The sequence below is a fragment of the Rattus norvegicus genome, chromosome 7 (assembly GCF_021556685.1).
Source record: "Rattus norvegicus strain SHRSP/BbbUtx chromosome 7, alternate assembly SHRSP_T2T, whole genome shotgun sequence".
In the NCBI taxonomy this organism is placed as follows: Eukaryota; Metazoa; Chordata; class Mammalia; order Rodentia; family Muridae; genus Rattus; species Rattus norvegicus.
The window spans coordinates 141,865,731-141,891,208 of NC_141540.1; the positions used below are offsets into that span (position 1 = coordinate 141,865,731).

Here is a 25,478-nt window from a genome sequence, read left to right on the forward strand (position 1 = left end):
CCTGAGCCTCTTTAGCCTTAGGCTGATAGTTGACGACCAATACTGTGGACAACGAATGAGAACAAAAGTATTAAGGGTGAAGGGCTGGAACTTGGAGGCAAAAAGATTTAGGCCAAGTGGGGAGTCCAAAAGGCGGAGCGAATGTTTGAGCAGACACTCCCAGCCCAAACTCAGCTCTCTGCACTGTTCTTTAGAAGTGAGGTGGATGAGCACAGGTAAGTCGCCCGCTACTTCGCACAGGCCCCTCACTGAAGCCCGCACGGATGCAAGTTTCTGCCTCTGGGTGCGCGTTACCCTCATCCCCTCTCCTGGCCTAGAGTGACGCTTCCGCAGCCAGCTCAGTCCAAATGGTCCTGCCTAGAACTCACGGGGGCTCCGGGTCGAAGCTCGCCCCTTCGTGGCGGGGAGGGGACTGGGGTGGTCGCACTGGGTTCTGCGGCCCTCTGGAGCCGAGCTCTGATGCTCGGAGGCGTGCTGGGCAATAGGAAACGAGTTATTAGGAGGGAGTGGTGGAGCGGGGCCAGGCAGGAAGAAGCTAGAATAAGAAACATTTTGCTCCAGCCCCTTCCCAGTCCCGGGAGGCCGCCGCGCCAGCCGAGCGGATCGAGCCCTTCCCCGGCCCCACAGGCCGGCTCTGGACGTGAGACGCCGGCCGCCTCCGGGAAGGAGAGGCGGGGGTCCTGTCGCCCGGTCCAAAGGTGAGTCGGGGTCGCGCTGGGCCGGGCAAGAAGACGTGTCCCTGGTCTCAGGGGACCTTTCTTGTGGATCTCAAAGACCTCTCAGACGGTGGCGTGTGGCAGGGTCAGTTTTAGGCGGGCAAGACAGCCAGCGGTTCCCTGGTTGTGGGCACACACCTGCCTGCTACCCCACATGAAAGTGGGAAGGAGCAAGCGGGACGAATCCGGATGGAAAATCAAAACCTTTTTTTTTTTTTTTTTTTTTTTTTGCTAAGTATCCTGAGGCCTTTAGCTTCTCTTCCCCGCCCGACCCATTCATTTATCTAAAAAGGTAAAATGTTCCTGAAGGATTCTTCCCTGATGAGCTCCCAGGTCCCTCCAGGGTGGTGGGTTGACCTAGGGGTGACTACCCTGCTGAACCTCCTCATAGAGCCCACTTTCCCCAGACCAGTTCTTGCTTGAAGAACCTGACACCCCAACTGTGCCTCTATATGGTTACAGAATCCCCCTGCCTGGACGTCCTAGGGAATCCTAGCCCTTCCCCAGGCTGAGACCCAGACTGTCAGTTCTGGAGAGAACTGCTCCAGGCTAGCTGCTCTTTTAGGCCTTCCTTTAAGGACACATTCCACTGCTTATGAACAGGCTCTGGGTGAGTTTGGGCGCCCTTCCTGACCCCTCACGGATCTGTCTGTCTAGGGTCTGGGGCCCTCACTACACTACCTGTCTCCCGACCCATCTCAATTGTTCTTCTACGTTGTGGGTGATTTTGCTCACAGAACCTATCAGATAGGAGATGACTGTGCCTAGCTTGTAGAAGAGAGGTCAGCTTCAGGCTTTGGACAACTCTGAGAAGGGCTCCAATCCCTGACATCAGGAGACACCATGGTTGGGTGGTTCTTTTTGTTTGTTTCTCTGTTTGTTTCTCAATACAGAGCTGGCCTCAGATTCTCAGTCCACCCACTTCAGCTCTAGTCTCTCTCTTTTTTTTCTCCTTGTCTCAAGTTTATTTGTAAAAACAGCATAGGACGCTGGTCATCTGCAAATAGTGTGTAGATAGGTGTGTCATAGCTGTCCCTCTGTCCTCACATTGGCAGGAGCCTTTTCTATGGGGCCTTCACGGGGGCCTGGGCACCCTTGGGGCCTGGGCTGGAGCTGTGGCCTCTGCCTTGGTTTGAACCTCGGGCTTTGGTTGGCATAGCCTACGACCCTGGGCCTTCCCAAGCTTGGGGTGAGCGATGAAAGCCAGACAGCTGCGTTTGTAGCTGGGACCCTTTGGCATCTCCGGCTTGATGGCCTGAGGCTTCATAAGGGCCTTGATGGCCTCTGCTCGAGCACTCACTGCCTTTGCATTGTTGGCCTGCATTCTCTTCAGGCCTTTCTTGTTGTGCCTCTTGGCAAAGTGCATGTTCCTCAGGAACTTGGGGTCAACCCCCTTAAGAGATTCATATCTTTGTGATATGGGTTTCTTTCTTTTTTTTTTTCTTTTTCTTTTTTTTGGGGGCTGGGGACCGAACCCAGGGCCTTGCGCTTCCTAGGCAAGCGCTCTACCACTGAGCTAAATCCCCAACCCCCGTGACATGGGTTTCTTGATGCCATTTCTGTACCATTTGTGGGACTGGTTTGTGTAGTGTGGTTCTTGGACTTGGCCATGTCTGCACGGTAAGCTGCGGCTCCTGCAGCACCTGGGACCAGAAGCCAGCTCTAGCCTCTTAGTTGCCCTGCCTCAGGAGGCCCCGTAGTGCTGGGATACAGGTCTGTGCCAGCATACATGGCTACCGTTGAGCTTGCCCTGTGTCACTTACCATACAGCCAAGTGACCCTGGAAGATGGTACTCTCCTTATGCCAATCTCCTGGCTGTAAGTCGTAGAAGCTGTGCTTGATCAGGGCCAGTGTGTTGACCTCTGTGCTGTAAGCAGAGGAGTCTCCCCTATCCGCAGTTTCCCTGTCAGAGATTTCAGTCACTCACAACTAACTGTGGTGTGAAAATAGACCATAGAAGTCTCCAAAACTAGGGGATGTATTATTATTATTATTATTATTATTATTATTATTATTATTATTATTAAAATCCATACCTCTCCAGAGTGGGGAGAGATCTCATCTCCCCTCACCTCATCCATCATACGAATCATCTCTCTGTCCAGTACATCTATGCTGTACACTCTACCTGTCCATTAGTCACCCAGTAGCTGTCAGGGTTATCAGACTGGGTGCTGCTGTGCTTCTGGTCAAGAAACCTTTATTTCCATGAGCAATGGCCTCAAATATAAGCACAGGGGTGCTGGTGACTCAGTACACCAAGGAGAAGCTTCCCAGTGCTTCCTCTAAGTAAAAAGGTGGAGGTCCTGGGTATAGCACATTACTGTGGGTATCATGTTTTCTTACTAATGTTAATGTCTCCTGGGTCTAATATGCAAATTAAACCTTATTACAGGTGTGTTATAGGTAAAGGTGACAGAACATTCAGTTTGGGTTTCATGCACTCAGTGTGGTCTGAGGATGCATCACCCTCAGATGAGGGGGAGCTGTTGTACCATACCACTTACAGATGCCTAAGACTCTAAACTCTAGGCCATTCTGCCACATTCTACTGCTATGGGCATATGCAGGTGAATACTGAGACCGGCAGGGTCCAGGAGGCCAGTAAGCCCAGAGTGTAAAAGATAGCAGAATTATCCTAGTGCTTCTCTGCCTTGGGACAATCACTGTGTGACCTCAGAGCCCTGCTGCCGAAAGAAACAAAAAGATTGACAGGCACAAAAAGATCCTCTCTGGGTCCTCACATGAGGCTCAAACACGAGAAGTCTGGAAATGAGCAAGGGGTTTCTGGGCAACAACACTGGGAGGAGGGTACTAGTCATTGACACCAGCAGGGGGGCATATTGTTAATGTCTGCTGAGACCGGGGACACTCTTTGCCTCTTTGAGGGCCTCACCTAACTCCAGAGGAATAGCCGTGATTAAGGGAGGCTTTGTTGTCAGCCACTTAAGTTTACCACCACACCGCCATATTTAGCTCTGTTTCCTGTGGGAGTGTTGCGAGGCCCCAAAGAGAAAGGCCACTGAGGTTCCGTGCCTGTCACAGACTGAGCACTTGGAGCGTTCTGCCTGCTGTTACTTCCCTGCATTGAATTAATCTTTGAAAGGCGTTTAACTAAGTCCGTGATTTCTGGCCAACAGCGGTGATACGTCTGTGTGTAAGAGATTCTCTGTGTGATTTTACTAAGGAGGAAAAGAGAAGCTCAAGACACAGCCCACCCACCCCTGCCTCATGCTTAACCCCAGCTCTGTCACATCTCTGGGGCTGGACCAGGGTGACTTCTACCAACCTTTCCCTATGCTGTTGATGTTTAAAACAGATTCTTTTCACCCACCCCCATATTCACCCTCCTTTTGCAGTGTCACCGAGTCCCTGGTCTTGTGTCATTCTCTTTCTTCCCAAAGAGATAGGGAGGCACCTGGGAAAGGAACTCAGAGTCCCTTCCATCTGTCCGTCCACCCAGCGATGTCCTGTGACATTAACAAAAGCACAGGAGACGGGTCCGGCTCTGTGCCAGACATAGTCCTCAAAGCCTGGTGCTCACCCAAATGGATCAGAACTCCCTGGGGAAACCGTTTACAAATGCATGCTTCCCTTCCTTCCTTCCTTTCTTTAGTCCCACTCATTTATGAATTTCTGGTGTCATGTCTTGTTACACAACTGAGGCTGGCCCCAGCATCTTTTTTCTTTAAATTTATTATTATATATAAGTACTGTAGCTGTCTTCAGACACACCAGAAGAGGGCATCAGATCTCATCACAAATGGTTGTGAGCCACCACGTGGTTGCTGGGAACTGAACTCAGGACCTCTGGAAGAGCAGTCTGTGCTCTTAAGCATGGAGCCATCTCCCCTGACCCCATCATTCGGTATTCCCAAATCACCAGCCTTCGCAGTGCTGGGTCACAGGCGTGCACTACTCTACCCGGCTCCCAGTATGTTTCTTGCTTGTCTCAGGCAGACTGAATGGAAACCTGGAGTGGGTGACAGACCAAGGGATCTACGTAGGTAACCCACTGCATGGGGTTCCAATATGCAGAGGAAAGGCAGGTTAGGGAGGTGGACTCTTGCTTGCACGTCTCAGAGAGATGTCTTGTTGATAGCCATTACCCACATCTGATAAAGTCTGCCATTAATGGCTTCCTGCCCACAGCCTTGGAACATGCCCCGTCTGCATTTACCCACAGAAACCCTGCAGAGTCCTAACTGGTTACTAGCAGGGGCAAGAGGCAGGTCAGAACCTGGGACACAGTTGCAACAGCAGGGCAGGTTTCTATTTCCTCCCTCAGACCAGGCCTCTGGGGCAGAGGAAACCCAGGCAGGAAGGCTGGGGCTTCCACTAGCCAGAAAGGTCCACCAAGCCCCTCAGCCTGACCCTAGACATCCTGCCCCCCAAAAAGCATCCTGGGTCTCCATTCAATACCAAGCTTAGAGCATGGGCCTCTGTAGTGTAAGCGACCAGTCCTTCCAGACTTCTGGTGTCTTCTCACAGGACACTCCACATGTTGGTTCCTGAGCTGAGGATCTAGCCTGCACACCCTGCTATTCGGAAAGTCTGTGTTCCCGTCTGACGGAGGCTCCTCTTGCTACAGGCTCAGCACTTGTCTGCTGGCTCTGGGGCTGTGAGAAGGGAAGAGTGGTGCAGCTTCTGAAGCAGTAGTTGGTTTGGGTCCTGAGTTGAGGACTGTCATCTCCCAGAGTCACGTCTCTCACCAGCGTCCGTCAAACTTCTGGAAGAGTGAAACCCCAGGCAACTCTTCGAGGTCAAACACTCAGTGTCTAAGTATGTTTCACTTCCTGTACCACTGGCCCTCCCCCAGCCCTTTCCCAGGACAGCAAGAAGAGAGAAGGGGGCCCAGATGGCTCCAAGGGAGAAACGGGCTTTTTATAGCTAGTCACTGTCAGGCTGTGTAGGGTTGCTGGAGGATGCAGGCAGAGGTTGGCTCCACCAGCTCAGAACACAGAGAAGAAGGAACAGTTTGGGGAGGTGGGGTCTATACTCTCGGGTTAGACTCCTGTTACTGCAAAAGAATTCTTTTTTTTTTTTGGTTCTTTTTTTCAGAGCTGGGGACCGAACCCAGGGCCTTGCGCTTCCTAGGCAAGCGCTCTATCACTGAGCTAAATCCCCAACCCCCTGCAAGACAATTCTAATGGGATCTGAGAGGCCTCCTCCCCTGGGTGAGCCTTACTCTCCCCACTTTAAAACCAGAGCTGCAGGGGCTGAGGAGACGGCTCAGCGGTTAAGAGCTCTGACTGATCTTCCAAGAGGTCCTGAGTTCAAATCCCAGCAACCCCATGGTGGCTCACAGTCATCAGTAATGGGATCCAATGCCCTCTTCTGGTGTGTCTGAGGACAGTTGCAGTTTACTTATATAGAATAAATAAACAAACAAATAAATAAAGCTTAAAAAAAAACAGAGCAGCAGGGGAGGGGAACGAAGAGCTGGTACAGCGGAGGTAAAGATGCTTGCTACACAAGCTAGGTGACCCGAGTCCCATCCCCAGCACCCATGTGAAGGTGGAAGGAGAAAAACAGCTCTACAGGATCGACTTCTCACACTCGTACCTTGGCACAAGGACCCTTACAGGCAGACACAATAATAAAGACGACATTTTTTTTTTTTAAATCCGAGCTGGGGTTGATGGTGCATAGGGTACCCACACAGACTTCACGCGGTCGTCTCGGCTCCAGGTTGCCCCTACCCTGAGCTCCCGGCTGTGCGTGACTCCAGCGTGTTCTATCCAGACTTCAATCTAAACAATCTTGATTCCTGTAGCCGGCCTGGCGGGACCCTGAATGGCAGGAAGTGAGGACGGGACCTGTTTATGTTTGAAGCAGCCTGGCTTTGGGAGGGGGGGGGGCACTGGGAAAGGGTGGGCAGGGTGATGGGCAAATGACTGAGGACAAGAGACGAGCTATAAGAGAGACGTTCTTCCGCTGTAGCTCTGTCGGTCTGCAACCCTCCCGGCCTGATCCCCTCTAAACTCAGCAGTGGGAGCAGAGCCATGGTCCTCTCTGGCTCTCTTCTAAACATAGCTCTCCACCCCTTACCCCCAGCAGACGGTTTCCATGGGGAAGTGAACCGGGACTTCCCTTGCAAGCCACGCCCTGAAACCAGACGTAGGAGTTGGGAGGTGGCTTCTCTGCCTCCCCCCCACAAAAAAACCTCTTGGTGATTTCCTCCTGGTAGGAGGAGACCTTGGTCACCACAGCTATCACAGTTTGCAGATCTCGTCACATCTCTTCTCCTCCTATCTCCAAGGACCATGACCCTGGGGATTTTCCGAAGGGTCTTTTTGATGCTGTCGGTGGCCTTGGGCCTAACTAAGGGTGAGTATTGGGAGGGGCAGCATGGGGACCTGAATGGAAGGAGGCTATCTGGGTTCAGGTCAGCTTTTGCTAGGACTGGAACTTGGGGGCTGAGAACAGGGCCCTGGCTGGAGGAGGGACAGTAGTCCCGTAGACTAGGCCCCCAAGCTGTTCCCACCTTCCTTTATATCTTCGTGACACTGAGTTGCAAGCCAAGGCTCCTTCCAGGATAGAACCTACGTCTTGGGTGGAGAGAACAAGAGGGAGGCTTATTATTCTCTGTGAACACTCTCTGTGAACAGGGGGAGCCTGGGACCATTGGAGGACCTGTAGTAGGGAGAGGAGGTCCCAGTACAGACTGTAGACAGAAACTGGCTTCTCAGTCTTCACTGCCTGTAGCTAGGGGCAAGGCTCAGAGAGAAGAACAGTTAGGGGATGGGATTAAAGGACCAAGGCTTGAGGGGCTTGCCTGTGAGATCAGAAGGGATGGGACAGTAGGAAGAGTGCCTAAATTTCTCATGACCCCCAGGAGACTTGGTGAAGCCCTCCAGGGGTCAGCTGGTAAACTGCACTTGTGAGAACCCACACTGCAAGAGGCCAATCTGCCAGGGGGCATGGTGCACAGTGGTGCTAGTTCGAGAGCAGGGCAGGCACCCCCAGGTCTATCGGGGCTGCGGGAGCCTGAACCAGGAGCTCTGCCTGGGACGTCCCACGGAGTTTGTGAACCATCACTGCTGCTATAGATCCTTCTGCAACCACAATGTGTCCCTGATGCTGGAGGGTACGTCGGGTGTTCTCCCACTCTTCCTCTTATTAAACTATGCCCCCTGCCCTTCTTTCTTCTCATGCCCTGGTTCACATGGAGAGGGTGTGGGGAGGCAGGATGCTGGGATCTGACTGTAAGTGGTCTGGCTCAGGGTCAGGAGAGCTAGCCTGGTAGAGCTGGGACTCAATGTCCCCCTCCTCCAGCCACCCAAACTCCTTCGGAGGAGCCAGAAGTAGATGCCCATCTGCCTCTGATCCTGGGTCCCGTGCTGGCCTTGCTGGTCCTGGTGGCCCTGGGCACTCTGGGCTTGTGGCGTGTCCGGAGAAGGCAGGAGAAGCAGCGGGGTCTGCACAGTGACCTGGGCGAGTCCAGTCTCATCCTGAAGGCATCGGAACAGGGAGACAGCATGTTGGGGGTATGGCCTGGGGCAGCCCGGGATACCAGGGTAGAGGGTGGGTGTGGAGAGAGGAGCTATGGTATCAGGGGTCACCCAATGATGACAGTGAGAGTCAAGCTGTGATATAGCAGTGGAGCCAGCAGTGGCAGAGAATGGAGAAGGCAGTGGTTGATGGGGGGTAGCCACTGACTAACTACTCGTTATCCTCAGGACTTCCTGGTCAGCGACTGTACCACAGGCAGCGGCTCAGGGCTACCCTTCTTGGTGCAGAGGACAGTAGCGCGACAGGTTGCACTGGTGGAGTGTGTGGGTAAGCACTCAGTGAGCTGGGGATAGACCTGGGGAGGTCAGGAAGCTCTTGGCTTCCAGGATCCAGCCTGGATCCAGCCTGGGCCAGAGTAAGATACTCTGCTAGGTAGGGTTGGTTCTGGGCCAAGGTCAGGTCATTTTTGCAAGGACAGGGATGAACTGATAAGCTAAGAGTAGCCCAAAGCTGGGACAAGATGTTAATAAAGGTATATTTTCAGGTTTGAGGAGAGCCATAGGGCTTAGCAGGGGAAGGCACTAGAACCAAGACTGATGGCCCAAATCCAATCCCTGCGACGTACTCGTCGAGAGGAGAGAACCATCTTCCTCAGATTGTCCTCTGACCTCCACATGTGATCCCATTTAGTGTGTATCACACACACACACACACACACACACACACACACACGAATAAATAAATAAATAAATAAATAAATAAATAAATAAATGAAAAATATTGTGATCTAGAAGGCAGCTGGGGTTTTTGGCACATGCCTTTAATACCAGCACTAGGGAGGCAGAGGCAGGCAGATCTCTGTGAGTCCAAGGCCAGCCTGGTCTACATCGCAAGTTCCAAATCAGCAAGACAAATGAGACCTTATACTTAAAAAAAAAAAAAAGTTAAAAATAAATAAAATCGGATTTTTGCAGAGGGGATCTATCTTCATAGCATCCGGAATTGGGGTGGGGGTTTTTAAGGACTATGTGTGTCTAGTGCGTGGTCCTTATTCTTCCCTTGGCCACGGATTAGGAAAGGGCCGATATGGCGAGGTGTGGCGCGGTTCGTGGCATGGCGAGAGTGTGGCGGTCAAGATTTTCTCCTCACGAGATGAGCAGTCCTGGTTCCGGGAGACAGAGATCTACAACACAGTTCTGCTTAGACACGACAACATCCTAGGCAAGCTAGGGGACATGTCTGCTCTCCCAGGCCAAGGCACCCCAACTCCCTCAACTCAGGGCTGGAATACACCGAACTCTGGGCATTGATGTAACTCCCAGACCAGCTTCAGCCTTCGGTCTCTGCCCCACCCCTTCTGTGCCTCAGCAGCTCTACCTTCTCACCACTCCTTCCTTCTGGGTACTTTGGTCACACCCTTCTGTTTACAGGCTTCATCGCCTCCGACATGACCTCGCGGAACTCCAGCACGCAGCTGTGGCTTATCACCCACTACCACGAGCATGGCTCCCTCTATGACTTTCTGCAGAGGCAGACGCTGGAGCCCCAGTTGGCCCTGAGGCTGGCTGTGTCCGCGGCCTGCGGCCTGGCGCACCTGCATGTAGAGATCTTTGGCACTCAAGGCAAACCAGCCATCGCCCATCGTGACCTCAAGAGCCGCAACGTGCTGGTCAAGAGCAACTTGCAGTGTTGCATTGCAGACCTGGGTGAGCAGGAGAGAGGGGGTGGGGCTTCACCTGAGGGCGGGGCTTGCATGCTTGGCTCTGCCTGTTTTTGTTCGGGAGAGAATTGGAGTGGTCACCCTGTGTGGGAGCCCTGCAGGACTGACACGCCAAACACCCGCAGGATTGGCTGTGATGCACTCGCAAAGCAGCGATTACCTGGACATTGGTAACAACCCCCGAGTGGGTACCAAGAGATACATGGCACCCGAGGTGCTGGATGAGCAGATCCGCACAGACTGTTTTGAGTCGTACAAGTGGACAGACATCTGGGCCTTCGGCTTAGTGCTATGGGAGATTGCCCGGCGGACCATCATCAATGGTGAGAGCCCACCGTATGCAGGTTGTGTGTGTGCGCGCATGCATGTGTGTATCTGTGTGTGTGTGCATATGTGTATGTGTCTATGCATGCATGCATGCATAAGTGTGTGTGTGTGTGTGTGTGTGTGTGTGTGTACACGGATGCGCGTATGTGTGTAAATATATGGAGACCTGGTTTTCTGTGGTGGCTGGTCTTTTCTGCCCTTGACCTGATGGTTTGAGGTTAGAGCTCCTAGTTTTCTTTTACTGCTATGAATCGCCTAGTTCAGCACAGATGGACTTTAAGGCTCATCTGAACCTGGGAGGGTGTGGATGTGGCCTTGAAATCTTGAGTTAGAGACAAAAAAAAATATTCAAAGCTGGAAATATAGTGGTAGAATGCTTGCCCAGCATGTTCAATGCCATAGGTTTTGATCCTGAGCATAGGGGCGGGGCAGGGAAGCAGCTAAGCTAGCTAGCATTTGTGGAGCTTAAATATGTGTCACAATGTATACTCTAACTTGTTGAAGTCTCTTATTTTGGTAAGAGTTGGCATTTGGCCAGTCAGATTGCCTGGACTCAGTTTCAGGTTTTGTCCTGACAGGGAGTACTTAGCCCTGGTGTGCCTCCTTCCTCATTTGTGAAATTAGGAGGAAAAAAAAAGTGTTGTTGCAGACATGATCCAAATTAAGTATTTAGAACAATATCTACAAGCTGGTGTATTCTCAGTACTCATAGGCAGAAGAATTGCTACAAGTTCAAGGCCAGCCTTGAGTTTCAGATCGGCCAGGACTACACAGAGAAGAAAGGCAAACCGTGCCTAGAGCTAAATATTAGTGGTCATAATGAAAGAGCACTTACATATTATTATTCCACTTCCTAAAAGAAAAGACAGAGATGCATGATTGTGGCTGGCTATCTTAAGTCAGGCCATCTGATTCTGGGCCAGTGCTGTCTGTTATTGTGGTAGTTAAATGTTGGTCTTGGTTTCTTCATTCATGTGTAAGCTATCTGGCTTCTGTGCTGCTTGCCTACTGCAGCCTCATTATCACAGTGGATTGCCACAGGAGACCATAACTTGAAAAGACTGTAGAAGCACCTGCCTGTGCAGCCCTGTGCTGGCCTGTGCTCGCCTGTGCTGGCCTGTGTTGGCCTGCGCTGGCCTGTGCAGCCTTATGCAGCCCTGTGCTGGCCTGTGTTGTCCTGTGCTGACCTGTGCAGCCCTATGCAGCACTGTGCAGCCCTACATAGCCCTGTGCTAGCCTGTGCTGGCCTGTGCAGCCCTATGCAGCCCTATGCAGCCCTTTGCTGGCCTGTGCAACCCTGTGCTGGCCTGTGCTGGCCTATGCTGGCCTGTACAGCCCTGTGTAGCCTTGTGTAGCCCTGTGCAGCCCTGTGCTGGCCTGTGGCTAATGGCCTTTTAACCCTGGGGTAGATGGAGGACCACAGGTTGACTGGACAGCTAACTGCTGCAATGTTAGCGTTTGTGGGGCCTGTCTATGGCCAAGGATGCTGGGAGTCCTGAAAGTTTGCAGACAATCCCGGGCATACTACTAGAGCCCTGCCCCTTGGGACCAGAGATGTTTTCATTTCCTGAGCATCTACTGGCTAGGAGCCAGCCTTTTACAACGTCACTCCTCCTTGGTGGTCATCTGTGACAGCAGAGACCCAGTTGTCACCAGAGAGTCTCCCAGGGGTTCTGATCCCGGGGCATTTACTGCTGGAGTCAGCTCTAAGTGGCTGGAGTTGGGGAAAGGGTACCTGGATGAAACCAAAGAAGTAGGCCTAGCTACGCAGGAAAGGAGGAGCTGATGGATTTGCCTTAGGCTCCTGGGGTGGAGGGGAAGCTCTGTCAGCCTCACACAGACTCCTAGCGCATTATAAACACTGTAATCTGGTGTCAGCCCCGGCACTGATTAAAGGCTCATTAGACACGCTCAGGCCTCTGCAAATCGCTGATTAGGGCGCCGGCGGCACAGGGGCAGCCTGGAAGCCCGCCACGGGGAGAACAGCTGCTGAAGGCTTCATTGAGGTTCTGGTCTTCATGATCACAGAAGCGGCCTGGAGTTGGGAAGGAGGAAGAGACATGGGGCTGCCTCTGACCCCACAGGCACACCTTTCAGAAATGGCTCGGGATAACTAGACATGGGGTGGGGACACCGTTGGTGATGGGGTCTGCAGAGACGTGAACCTTCCCTGACAGTAAGCACATCTTATTTGGACCAGGGAGTAAATCTTTTGCTTCTCGGAGAGGTGTTTTTCTGCTCTTTGTTGCCCTTATTACGTACGAGCCTCATCCAGCCCTACCATAAATGTTGCTGAGAGAGCGGAATCGAGGAATTTGGTGTTGGATTTCCGCCTTAGGTCCCAGTTCTGTCGCTTGCTACCTGTTGATCCTTAAAGACAAAATTTCTGAACATTTGGACCTACTGTTTTTGGTTCAATGCTACAGTCCCCATAGGCCACTGTGAGGCTTGCGGGTAGAGCACTAAGGACCCCTTCTGGCCCACCGGAAGTGCTCTGGGACACACCGGAAGTGCTCCGGAACACCAGCTGTTAGGGTAATCGGGCATCACTCAGGCAGTGGAACCCAGGCGCAGAATGGAAGCTGAGCAAGATGAAAATAAGATCCAGCTTAGGAAGCCAAAAAACGGGTTTCAAGTCCTGACTGTGCCGTGACTGGCTAGGCAACACGAATCCGGTGCTTCTGACCCTAGGCTTCTCCATCTGTGACTCGGGTGGTACCACACAGAGATACCACCAGGAGGACGAATGGGAAATCTTGGAACACAGGCAGTAGTTCTGAGCTATATGCACAGTTACTATATTGTAGGACGGGATCGCTCTCAGGAGAAATATAATCAGGCAGTTAGCCCCAAGCATGGTCATCCTGTGGGTGCTCTGGGTTCCAAGTGATTGTCCCACATCCCTTGAATCCCCAGGCATTGTGGAGGACTACAGGCCACCCTTCTATGACATGGTACCCAATGACCCCAGTTTTGAGGACATGAAAAAGGTGGTGTGTGTTGACCAGCAGACCCCCACCATCCCTAACCGACTGGCAGCAGATCCGGTGAGACCTCTGCTTGGACCAGGGCTGGGCTGGGGCTGGGGCTGGGGCTGGGCTGGGCTGTTCTGGGGCTGGGGCTGGGGCTGGGGCTGGGCTAGGGCTGGGCTGTTCTGGGGCTGGGCTGGGCTGGGGCTGGCCTGGGCTGGACTGGGCTGGGCTGAGCTGGGCTGGGCCGGAGCTGGGGGCTGGGGCTGGGGCTGGGGCTGGGGCTGGGCTGGGGCTGAGCTGGGCTGGGGTTGGGGCTGGGGCTGGGGCTGGGCGGGGCTGGGGCTGGGGCTGGGCTGGCTGGGCTGGGGCTGGGTTGGCATGGGTGGAGATTGATTCTCAGCTGAATTTCTGAGTTCAGGATCTTGGCTCTACAACCTCTGATTCTTGGATAGATTGTGGGTTGTTCTGGGTATTCCCCCCTACACACCTGGCTTGCGGAACCTTCGTCCTTCTCGGACCTTTCAGTCAATCTGATTTTATAACCTTTTTACCTCACTTGCAAGAATCAAAACCTCTCTGCTAAACTTCTCCTATCTGGCTTTTGTTGTTGATGATGATTTTTTTTTTCCCTCAAGACATTCCATACTTAAAGAAATACATGTATATATAAACACACACACTCAGACATATATACACTTGTGGCACCATGAAGACAAAACCTGCGCTTTTAGCTCACTTTTTTTTTCCTTGAGACAGGAGTCTTACTGACCAGGCTGACCTCAAGTTTAAGGAGATCCACCTCCCCGCCTCTGTCTCCTAGGAACTGGGATTAAAGGTTTCTGCACCATGCCCAACTCACTCTTTTAAAAAAAATTGTTTTTGGGGCTGGGGATTTAGCTCAGTGGTAGAGCGCTTACCTAGGAAGCGCAAGGCCCTGGGTTCGGTCCCCAGCTCCGAAAAAAAAGAAAAAAAATTGTTTTTTTCTTCGCCCGGGCATGTTGGTATATGTCTTTAATCCTAGCAGTGGAAGGTAGAGGCAGGAGGATCTCTGAGTTCAAAGACAGCCTGGTCTACAGAGTGAGTTCTAAGACAGCCAGAGCTAAACAGAGAAACCCTGTCTCAACACCCCATACAAACAGAAGCAAGCAAACAAACAATAAATGATTTCTTCTTTTGATTTCATACAAGCATAATGTATTTTGACCATGTGCCCCTCATTATCGTCTTTCCCCTCCCACTCAGCCCCGCCTTCTCCCACTCAGCCCCGCCTTCTCCCACTCAGCCCCGCCTTCTCCCACTCAGCCCCGCCTTCTCCCACTCAGACCCGCCTTCTCCCATTCAGCCCCTCCTTCTCCCAATCAGCCCCTCCTTCTCCCACTCGGCCCCTCTTTCTCCCACTCAGCCCCGCCTTCTCCCACTCAGACCCGCCTTCTCCCACTCAGACCCGCCTTCTCCCACTCAGCCCCTCCTTCTTTCCAAGAAGCGTCCTACTTCTCATTCTAACATTCCAACCAGCTACCTTGGTTCCTGGCCTACACTAAGACTCAACAAATGTGTACTGAAAGATAATAAACGTATATGTGTATACATAAGAGACCACATAGATGCCGTCCGGTGCACAGATGTATACTGACTCTTAGGATGTCCAGGGCCCGCTGAGCTTCCTGGGATGGACTCTTTCTTGGAAACGGGGGCACTTTTGGAGCAATGCCCATCATTGCCACATTCCCAGTCATGGTTGGTGGAGGGGCTGGGGGTCGGTACCTGTGCACTGGGTCTCAGGCTGCAAGAGGCAGCACAGACTTGCAGAAATACCTTTCACAGAGGATCCTGGCGGGAAGGGGACAGTTACTCCGCAGAGACTGTGCACTGGGGTATCTGTGGGCTCTCAAAGCTCTCCCACCCTCCTACATTCTCTCCTGCTTGTTTCTGCCACCATCTTTTCACCCCATGTCCCTCTTCTTCCACTTCCCTCCCTCTTCATCCTTACCTCCTTACCTCCCCTCCCCCCTCCTCTCTTTGTGTGTGTGTTTTTCAAGACAGGGTCTGTCCCACCCTGGCTGTCCTGTCTCTCACTCTGTAGTCCTGGCTGGTCTCTCGAATTCAGAGATCCACCTGAGTTTGCCTACGGGCTGGGATTAAAAGTGTACACCACCACCACCAGGCTCCATTCTCTCTCTTGCCTTGCCTTTCTTCCTCCTGTCCAATACACGTCCTTCCTGTGCTTTCTCCTACTATGTCTCCCAATACTGAGCCGTTGCTTCCTCACACCGTGCCTCCTTTCCAGCTTCCTGACCCATATACCTCTTCTTCTCTCTGCCCCTCTCCCAACCTCCCAGGTCCTCTCCGGGCTGGCCCAGATGATGCGAGAGTGCTGGTACCCCAACCCCTCCGCTCGCCTCACCGCACTGCGCATAAAGAAGACATTACAGAAGCTCAGCCAGAATCCAGAGAAACCCAAAGTGATTCACTAGCCCAGCATCACCAGACTTTCTCTGCCTAAAGTATGTGCTGGGCCAGAAGACATAGCCCGTCTGGGTAGAGGTAGCTCGAGTGTGCAGGGTGCCCTGCGTGTGCCTGCTCAGCTTGGCCCCCAGCCCATCCAGCCAAAAATACAGCTGGGCTGAAATTCGATCCGCCTCCGTCTGGCCTGCTCAAAGTGGCCGGCTCTCTGACGCCTGGCTGGATTCCCTGTCCCCAAGGCCAGCAGAGCACACCCCCTACCACTCCCAGGGCAGGGTGGCCAAGCCAGGGAATCCCGGGCCCGGATCCTGGGCTTTCACTCCCCACCCTTGGTCAACCTTGCTGCCCCGTCAGAGCTGCCAGGATGGCACAGGGCCCTGTCCAGATTCAGCAGACATTCCACCTGCTGGGGCTCAGCCAGAGAGATACTCAGCAGCCTCAGTGTCTCTCTGTGGGTGTTTATTGCTCCTATGATGCCTTTCCGTTGTCCTGACTAGACCCCCTGGCTAGCGAATGCTAGTCTCTTGGGAGAGGTGGTACCTGACCCTTCCACCCACCATCCCCTTACCACCTCAGCTGACTCATTAAGGCATCAAAACCCAAGGGTCCTCTGAGGAGAAGGTCAAGCATGGTAGAAGGGACCCAGCATTGCTCCCTCTGATAGGAGAGGACTTCACTGTCTTAGGATCTTTTGTCCCAATGTCCTTTGAGGTGTCTCAGAACCTGATTTTCCTTGAAGCTCAGGCTGTGTGAAAGCTAGGTCTTGTCTACTACACCCCGTTCCTATCACTTGAGTCAAGCTGTGGTTTGTAAATAGCCACCACAGTCCAGGATGGCCCAACGTGCCCCCTGGGCTAATCTCCAGGCCCCTGTTCTTGCCTTGAGCTTTGCAAGTGGCCACCCTGGGACCTGGGCAGCACAGGAATTTCTGACTCCCTCTGTGGCTTGGTCTTCTGCCCAGGGCTCCGGGAGGGGGTGGTGGTGGTGACTTCCTTTGGGGTCTTCCAAGACTAAAAGGAAATTCGGCCCCTGTCAAGAAGCCTCCAGCAACCAGGGTTCTACACCTCCTGGCTGTGACTCTCTGGCCAAAGCCCACACTCTGGGCCAGGTCCCAGAAAGTGCACCTTGGGAGAACTTGGCCTACAGAAACACCAAGAGTCCCAGCATTTAGAAATGTGAAGGGTACACCCCATCCCGAAGCCTGAGTTGATGGACTGGAGAGAAGCGGGCTGTAGGCAAGGCTTATGGAGGGCAAAGTAGGGCTCGGGCAAGAGACAAGATCAGCATCCATCTTGGGAAGACCTGGCCTAGAAACCCTTGGCCTTTGAAGGGTGAAACAACGGAGACAGTTCATCCTGCTCTGCACACGTGCCGACCCGCCGACGGCGCCGACCGCTTGAGTTCCTCCGGTGTGTGCTCCCAGCTCTCCATAATGTCACTCAAGACTACCTTTCAGCAGTGTGCAAGGACCAAGGAGAACCAGGAAGTGAAACGAGATGGAAAACAGAAAGTAAACGGGACTTTTTCAGACCAGTGGGGCAAAGTCTGAAGGTTCTCTGGTCACTGGAGCCAGGGAATCGCTTTCTGACCTGAAGGATTTTTATTTCTACTGGACTTGGGAACAAATTCATCCTCAGATTCCACAGCCAGAAACGGAAGACAGTAGCTCCTCCAGGCCAGGAAATCCTAAGTGCGGAGAGGGGTGCGGGTGTTGAACGACTGGAGATGTGGCAAGGAAGGTGGCATTCTCCAAATGCTTCCTAACGCAGGTGTGCAAGTGGAACCACACAGTTTATGGAAGCACTTAGCCCGTGATAGGCACATAGTAGGTCCTCAATAAACCATGTTTGACCCCCTGAGTTTCCGTTGTCTTCCAGGCTAGTATTCCCACCCACTCACACACACACACTGCAGTGGTCCAGTTCCAGAGGTTCAGAGAGAACCCAAGGGGACGGGAAGTAAATTCCAAAGTACAGAACACCAAATTCCCCTGGGACAAGCTTGCTCTAGAATGCCCCCACACCGAGAATGGTGCTGAGGTTCAAATTTCAGATCCCACCCGGGATAGACAGCAACACGATCCATGCCAGCCACGTCGCCCTCTGCTGGCTAACTCGCTGCCCACGGCTACCCTGCTCCTTTTCCACAGCGGGCTGGCTCCTCCCAGCAGATCCGGGCCCTCCTCCGGGTTGCAGCGTGCGTGCTTGCGTGCATGCGCTCAGCTGTTCTCGGCTGTAGGGAGACTATGCCTGGAAACCACACCTAGAAAAAGAGCTTTTTGCTTCCTTACTCAGCGGCGGCTTTGCCCCTCCCTGTTCAGCTCCTTCTTAATTCCCTCTCTAGGTGCTCCCCACTCCTTGTCTGGAATTAGCCCCCACCCCCAGAATGAAAAGCTCCCCTTACCTGGAAATCCCAGAGAGCACCTCATGCCCCTCCCGCTCCACCCAGGAAATTGTGAGCGACAGGCCACTGGAAGGGTGGCATAGAGAATAGGGGATGAGTACTGAAGGAAGGTGGGAGGAGTCTTTCGGTTCAATACAACCCAGAAACACAAAGTTTCTAAGAAGAGGGTGTTGGACCTCTCTTAGGAAAACAGGGAGAGTGCCCCAGTTTCTTCTGCGGCTGGCAATTTGGTCTGCTCCCCATGCCTCCAAGTGGGCGCAAATCTGCAGCCTTCTGCTCTAAGGTGGTGGACCCCCTCCCTGGCCCACACAGCAGACAAGACCTTTCCAGAGGACTCTGAAGGGAGCCCTTAGAGCATGGGGACACTAATAGCACTCCCATCCTCCCTCCTTCCCTTCCTCCAGGGTCCACAAGGCCTGCCACCCAAATGGCCACAGTGTGGTTGAGGCCCGGGAAAAGGGCATCGGGAAAACTGCGGTACAAGAGTTCCGTGTAGGCTGGACAGGATCTGGCAGGACTGACCCATCACCAGGCCGTTAGAAGATTCCTTGTGAGGTTACTGCGGTCTAAGCCCTTGGCCGCTTGCACATGCCAGTACTGCCTTGGAAAAAAAGAGAACTCACAAGCCTCTCTGCTCTTTGCTCTGATTTCCTCCAGTGACCCCAGCCTCCAACTTCCTTATTACACACAAAAAGTGAGGAAGCATTTCTGTCCCTCCCTGAGAGGGGATGTTTGCTAGAGCATGCAAAATGGAGTGAGAGTGGTCCCTGCAGCCTGAGCCCTGACGCTGCCGATCAACCCTTCCCCTGCCAACGCCTCTTGGTACCCAGGCTCTCTTGGACAGCTCCTTTCCTTCCCAGACTCCATCCTTCTTCAGTTCTGCCTCACGTTAGCCTATAAGGAAGGTGCTCTGCCTCCCCTGGCTTACCCCTTGCATTAAGACCAACATCCCAAAGCCAGGTATAGTGGTGCACACCTGCAATCCCAGCACTTGGGAGGTAGAGGCAGGAGGATGGGGATTTCAAGGTTATCCCCAGCCACAAGATGATTCCAGAGGCCAGCCAGGGATACACACGGAACAAAGAAATGATTAATAGCCCAAGAGATGACAAAATCTGCATGCTTTGAGACCCGCCCTTGGGTAGGGTAGGGGTTTGTGTGCCCAGTCCAGTGTCCCAGGGCTGGGACTGATGGTAACTGTGCAGTCATCGCTCCGGGTGGGCGACTCTTGAAACAAGCTGCTTCTACCAGGACCACATTCAGTTTGCTAGAAATAGAGACAGAGGGCTCCTCGACTTTGCATACAATTTGCATAATGTCATAGACACACTGTCTATTTTCAGGCAGTTTCCAGGTTCAAGTGTTGCCACTGCTGCCCTGAGGGGTGTCATGTCTGAATGAGTCTCTGTTCTTTCTCACCCACCCACTCCTATTGACCTACATCCCCGGCTGCAGGAGCACATGGAGGGGAGGGCTGCCCAGGGAGACGCATTGGTGAGAAGCCAGGACAAAGCATGCTAGGTTATCACCTCCATCACCAACAGCCCAGCCAGTTGCTCAAGGGCAACTGATAGCAGCAGATAAGGTGAAGGATTCAAGTACCCCAGCTCCCTTCCTGTCTCTGCTACCAGAACTGGCTGAGTGTTCAGTCTTCTGACAGTCTCAAAAGAGGAGGTGGGGGGTTGGGGATTTGGCTCAGTGGTAGAGCACTTGCCTAGCAATCGCAAGGCCCTGGGTTCGGTCCCCAGCTCCGAAAAAAACAAAAAACAAAAAAAACAAAAACAAAAACAAAAAAAAAGAGGAGGGGGAGGAGGAGGGGGAGGAGGAGAAGGGGGAGGAGGAGGAGGAGAAGGGGAGGAGGAGGAGGGGGAGGAGGAGGAGGAGGAGGAGGAGGAGGAGGAAGACACATATAAATAGATAAACTTGGGCCTGAATCACCTAGAAAGGCTTGCTTACCCCCAGATAATCGCATTAGGGCAACAGCTCTAAACCGTCAGTCCACCACTCTCCTGGGAGACCCTAACGTCAGAACCCTAACTTGATGAATTTCACTGTTATAAGACAGAGTTCAGAACTTACGCTGTTTTGCCTACATTGACCAGGTTGACCTCAAAGCCTCCCACCATCCTGCCCAACTTCCCAAGTGCTGAGATTGCAAACAGGCGTCACCACGGTGACCAAGCGGTGGACGGTGCTTCTAAAGGATTTGATGCTCAGGGAGAACTCGGTCTGTGATCCCTGCTCCCCTTCAGTATCAAGTCTATGCTGAGCACCTGGCTGGCCTACCATTGTGCCCTTCACTAGGACTGTCACCGAGTTGCTTATGACCTTGGCATGTCTTTGGCCTCTCCTCTGGGAAGAAGGAGGACTGGCGACTGAGAGAATTCTCACTTTATAGTGACTTGTCCTTGGTCACTGAGGCTTAGCACTGGACCTCGTCTCTGGGCGCCCTCCTGTAGACACTCTAGCCTGGGGTCCCTGTTAGAGTATACAGTGCAGCCTTCGCTGAATACCAGAGCAGCGCGTCTGGATTCTGGAAATCCCAAGACAACTCTACTCAGGCTGATTAGCAGCCAGGCACTACCCAGAATTCCTAGTCTCTGGCATCCAATTCCCCTGGACCTACCTCATCCCTTCAGGCAGGCGTTTCCTGCTGATAAGAAGCTCAGTTACAAACACTGATAAAGAGATGAAAAAGGAAATCGACAGGCTAGGGTATGGCGGGCATTCGGTCTGCCTTTGCTACCCCTCTTCCTGCCCAATGCCACCCCCCAATCCCCGCCAACAGCTTCCCAGAACTGCGCAGAAAACATCCCCCGCCTCCATCCACTCCTTATTTTGGAGGCTCCAGTAATTTGGCCCGAAGTCTTACATAGTTCTCAGAAACCAGCCCTGGGAGAGGAGCTTTGGAGGCAGGAAGCACTGAATGCTGGGTCCTCCTAACCCCAAGTCCAGGGGCAAGGGCAGAGGCACAGAAAGTACGACCTCACAGGTTGGGTTCCGTCTGGGCTTTTTCCCCCTGATTCCTTCGTCTCCCTTTTCTCAGAGGCCTGGATCCAAGCTGTGCTGCAGTGGCCGCTGGCTGGTCTATAATTAGTAGATTTTTCCATCATTTTATTCTCGGGGCTACTGATGGGCAGCCTCGCTAATTTCCAGACTACTAATTTGGAACCTATGATCCTCCAGGACAAATGCTTCAGGCAGATGCTTAGAAGTAAAGCAAACAAGTAGGGGTTGGATTTATTTGCAGAGGCTGATTCCCAAGTGCCCTGCCTGCAGTTACACTGACCTGCCACCAGGTGGGTGAGGAGGTTCAGCCTGCCTCTGGGCTTCAAGTTGTCCTTATTCAGGGACAGAAGGTACCACGGTTTGATGCTGGACAATTCTTTTCCTTCCTCCGCACAGATGCAACTCCTTAACAAAGCCAGTAAGCACACATGAATGGTCTAGGTAGTTCTGTGTGCTCAACGTTTAAAATCGAACGAACTTCAGTAGCCTGGGCACGTGGCGATGCATTGAACACTTGCCTAGCAGGCACGTGGCCCAGGGCTCCATCCTCAGCGCCACAAATAAAACAGAATCAAAGGGTCTGGAGCGACGGATCACTGGCTAAAAGCGTTGACTGCTCTACCACAGGACCCATGTTCAATCCCCAGCACCCACACGGCAGCTCACGACAGTCTGTGACTCCAGTTCCAGGAGACACAACGCTCTTTTCTAGCCTCTGTAGGCCAGGCGCACTAGTGGTGCATGGCTATACAGACAGGCAAAACACCCGTACATATAAAATAATAATCTTTAGAAACTGAAAGTAAAGTAGGTTTAAGGGACTGGAGAGATGGCTCAGCGGTTAAGAGCACTAAGGTTGGGGCTGGGGATTTAGCTCAGTGGTAGAGCGCTTACCTAGGAAGCGCAAGGCCCTGGGTTCGGTCCCCAGCTCCGAAAAAAAGAACCAAAAAAAAAAAAAAAAAAAAAAGCACTAAGGTTGGTTCCTAGCACCCACAGGGCAGCTCACAACTGTGTGCATAGACGTACAGGCAGAGAAAGTAACCGCTTTGACAGATTTAATTTTCACTCGGAAGAGAATGTCCACGAAGGCCCAGGTCACTGTTTTTCTTAGTATTCACTGCTTTTATATGCAGAGCTGAAGTGAAGCCCAAGACCTCAGGCACATTAGGCAATCTCTCCACTACTGAGCAAGAGGCCCAAGTGTTGTGTTCATAAAAAGATAAAGAAAGAGAATATGTTTGGTGGATGTGTAGTCAGGTGTGGGGGAAGGGGGTGCCTCGGGGGGGGCCCATGCTGAGGTATCCCTTCCCCCTGAGGGACCAACCACAGGACGGTATAGTATAGACTAAGTTTATTCAGGGCATGGGGAGGGGAGTTGAGAGTGTAGTAGAGACTGAGAAAGACAGAGAGAGAAGAAGGGAGAGAGAGAGAGAGGAGTAGAAGTCAGGCATGAGCACGTGGGGTGGGGGGAGATGGGGAGAGAAGGGGAAGGGAGAAGAGGACAGAGCAGGAGCAAGAAGGCAAGAGCAAGAGAGAGCTGAGCATCCTCTTTTATAGCGAGTCAGGCATACCTGATCGTTGCCAGGTAACCGTGGGGCGGAGCTTGGACAAAATGCTAACACCAAGCCCCTTGGTTAATTTGGGGAGATGTACGCATTCGATACCCAGTTCTAAAACAGATTTGGATGGTAGGGTGTCGGCTCTCCATCCCTGCTGCTCTTTGGTCTTCAGTCAAAGTTTTCAAATCCCCAAAGAAACCACTAGCCTCAGTTTCTTATGTTTCCGTTCCTCTAGAACGACTTTCTATTTGTACAAGCAGATTTGAACATGTATGTGTGCTCCTCGTCCCCCCCCCAAATAGTAAGCACATTGTCCACAATATCCTGTGCCTTACTTTCCTCGGTAAATAATGTATCTCTGAGGGCTTTATACATAGTATAGATAACTTTCATTCTATTGTTAGCACAATGTAGTATCCCATTGTTTGTCTCGATTTTTTTTTTTTTGAAGGTTCTATTATTTCCAAAGTTTGGCCCTCGTAGCATGCTTAGCGAGCAAACTAGAACAAACAATCCAGACACACCTGTGAACTGCTGTACACATGGGAAGCATCAAAAAAGTCAATGAAGTCAAGCCAGGTGTAGCGGCCCACACCTTTAACTCCAGCTCTTAGGTGCACCGCTGAGTTTGAGACCAGCCTGATCTACAGAGCGATTCCAGGACAAACACGGCTCCATGGAGAAATCCTGTCTGTATATATGTGTATTCGTATATGATATATGTATGTCTATATGATACACGTATGTGTATGTGATGTAGATGTTTATGTAGATGTAGATGTATAAGAGGCATGTGATGTATACATATGTATATGTGTGTGTATGTATGTGTATGTATAAATGTATATACATGTACATAGAGTGAAGTGAGGATTCTCAAGGCTGAGGTGGAGGATGGCCTGAACCACACAGGGAGTTCCCGTCTGAACAACAAAACCAAAAAGCATTTACAGAGGTGATGGATAGAAGCAAGTGAGGAAAAACGTTCTAGAACTGGCTGTAGTAACAGTTGTACAGTTGTGTGAACATTAGAAGCAGTGAGCCAGACATGTCTCTGTGTGTGTGCGTGTGTGTGTGTGTGTGTGTGTCTGCAAATGTGTGTGTGTACGGCAGTGTGGTGACACCTTTAAAACACAAACACGAAGCTGGACCTGGAGGATCAGTTACACCCCCAGCACTCAGGAGGAAGGCAGGAGTGCTGCAAGCTGCAGCTATTTCTGCATGGGGAGGATCAGGCCTGGGGCCACACAGTGAGACCTTAAATCACACACATACACACACACACACACACACACACACACAATTATATATATATATATATATATATATATATATATATATATAATTGATTGGCAAAAGAAGACACTGAATTTGATAGCACAATGCCATTTTATTCAAGTGTAGAATGCATACATATTCAAAACAACGTTACATCCTTAACGAGGATATGCTTATATTTCAGGACATGAGGCAGCTCATCAGAGTGTCGTGGGATGTGGGGAACAGGAGAGATGGAGATTGAAATGGAGCTGAAGAAGGAACTGAAAATTATATTTAAGAGGGAGACCTGCCACCTTACGTAAGCTAAGGATACCATATGACCTCCTGATTCACCTGAGGCTTGTGTGGAGGCGGGGATGGCGAGGGATCCAGACCACAAAGCTGAGTCTTGAATCGGCCACTCTTGTGCTCATGATCAGGCAGGAACAGAAGCAGGCCTTCCAGGCCCTCCCTCACCTCGCCGAGATGATTACTGGTGAGGAATTGTGATCACGATGGGCAATGGCCTGGCCAGAGCTACTGTTAAACAAAGAACCATAGCAGCTGGGCAAGTCCTCGGTCTTGATGGTCTCAGCACTTGGAAGGTAGAGGCCAGAGGATCAGGAGTTCAAAGTCATCCTCTGCTACCTGGGGAGAATTTGAAGCCAGGCTGGACTATAGGAGCATTGAGACTTTGTAAAGATGATAGATAGATAAATGGTAAATAGATAGATAAATAGATAGATAGATAGATAGATGATTGCTAGATGACTGATAGAGAGACAGACAGACAGACTGACAGACAGACAGACAGACAGACAGGTGAATTTATGGATAACAAGCCTCCCATCGGTAGAACATTATTCTTGCCCATAGGATTCTGGGCTTCAGTTTACAGTGCTCTGTGCTATTCAGTGTCACCAGCTCCCCAGTCCCTGGCTTTCTTATCTCTTTGGCCTCCTCTTCCAGGAGCAGCAGCTCAACTGGAAAACCTGGGGTTACATGTATGTATCTGAGTTTTTCTCTAGTTCTGTTTACTTGAATTAGAAAAGAGCTCTCTCTCCTGCACTTACTGGCTGCTCTGTTTGGATCAATACTCTAGTTAGGTCTTTGGAGAAATGAAATTCACATTCACGCCCCCACTGTTCCCTTAGTTACAATCGAGACATTAGATCTGCCTGCGGCGGCCCTGGCCTTTGGAAGCACCTGTGCTGGGCACGGTTTCACCTTGCCGGAAGCTGTTTTCTGATGTAGCCGATATCTTTAAAAAAGATTTTTTTTTTCTAAACTACATTTAAGCAGACTTAACAAGGTCTTAAAATAGATACAAAGTGGTTTTACCCCACAAGGGGATTCTTAAAATACTAACTACTGTTTTTAAGCATAGTCAAGTACTTCAGAAAAGGAATTTACATTGCAAACAATTTCTATGCTAATTACAAAGTGTTCTTTCCCAACCCATTGGTAATAGTTTGTGCTTTTGTTCGTACCTGAAATGAATACAATTAATTCTTTTTTCTTAATGTTCACTCATTCAAAATGGCCTTTTCTCCAGACCTGGTGGTGCACAGCTTGAAGGAGAGGCAGGAGGAA

The 25,478-nt window shown here is 51.6% G+C and overlaps 1 protein-coding gene across 16 annotated transcripts; it reads left to right on the forward strand.

Moving 5' to 3' along the window:
• The first annotated feature begins 570 nt into the window (after positions 1–570).
• On the forward strand, positions 571–17,513 carry Acvrl1 (activin A receptor like type 1). Of its 16 annotated transcripts, none has more exons than XM_087555772.1 (12): positions 571–698; positions 5,209–5,499; positions 6,350–6,523; positions 6,908–7,047; positions 7,556–7,807; positions 7,996–8,207; positions 8,400–8,499; positions 9,247–9,393; positions 9,603–9,878; positions 10,018–10,215; positions 13,136–13,266; positions 15,531–17,513. In XM_087555772.1, exons 4-12 carry the CDS (start codon positions 6,984–6,986, stop codon positions 15,663–15,665), a joined length of 1,515 nt encoding a protein of 504 aa, XP_087411898.1. In that variant the 5' UTR covers positions 571–698; positions 5,209–5,499; positions 6,350–6,523; positions 6,908–6,983; the 3' UTR covers positions 15,666–17,513.
• Positions 17,514–25,478: the final 7,965 nt, after the last annotated feature.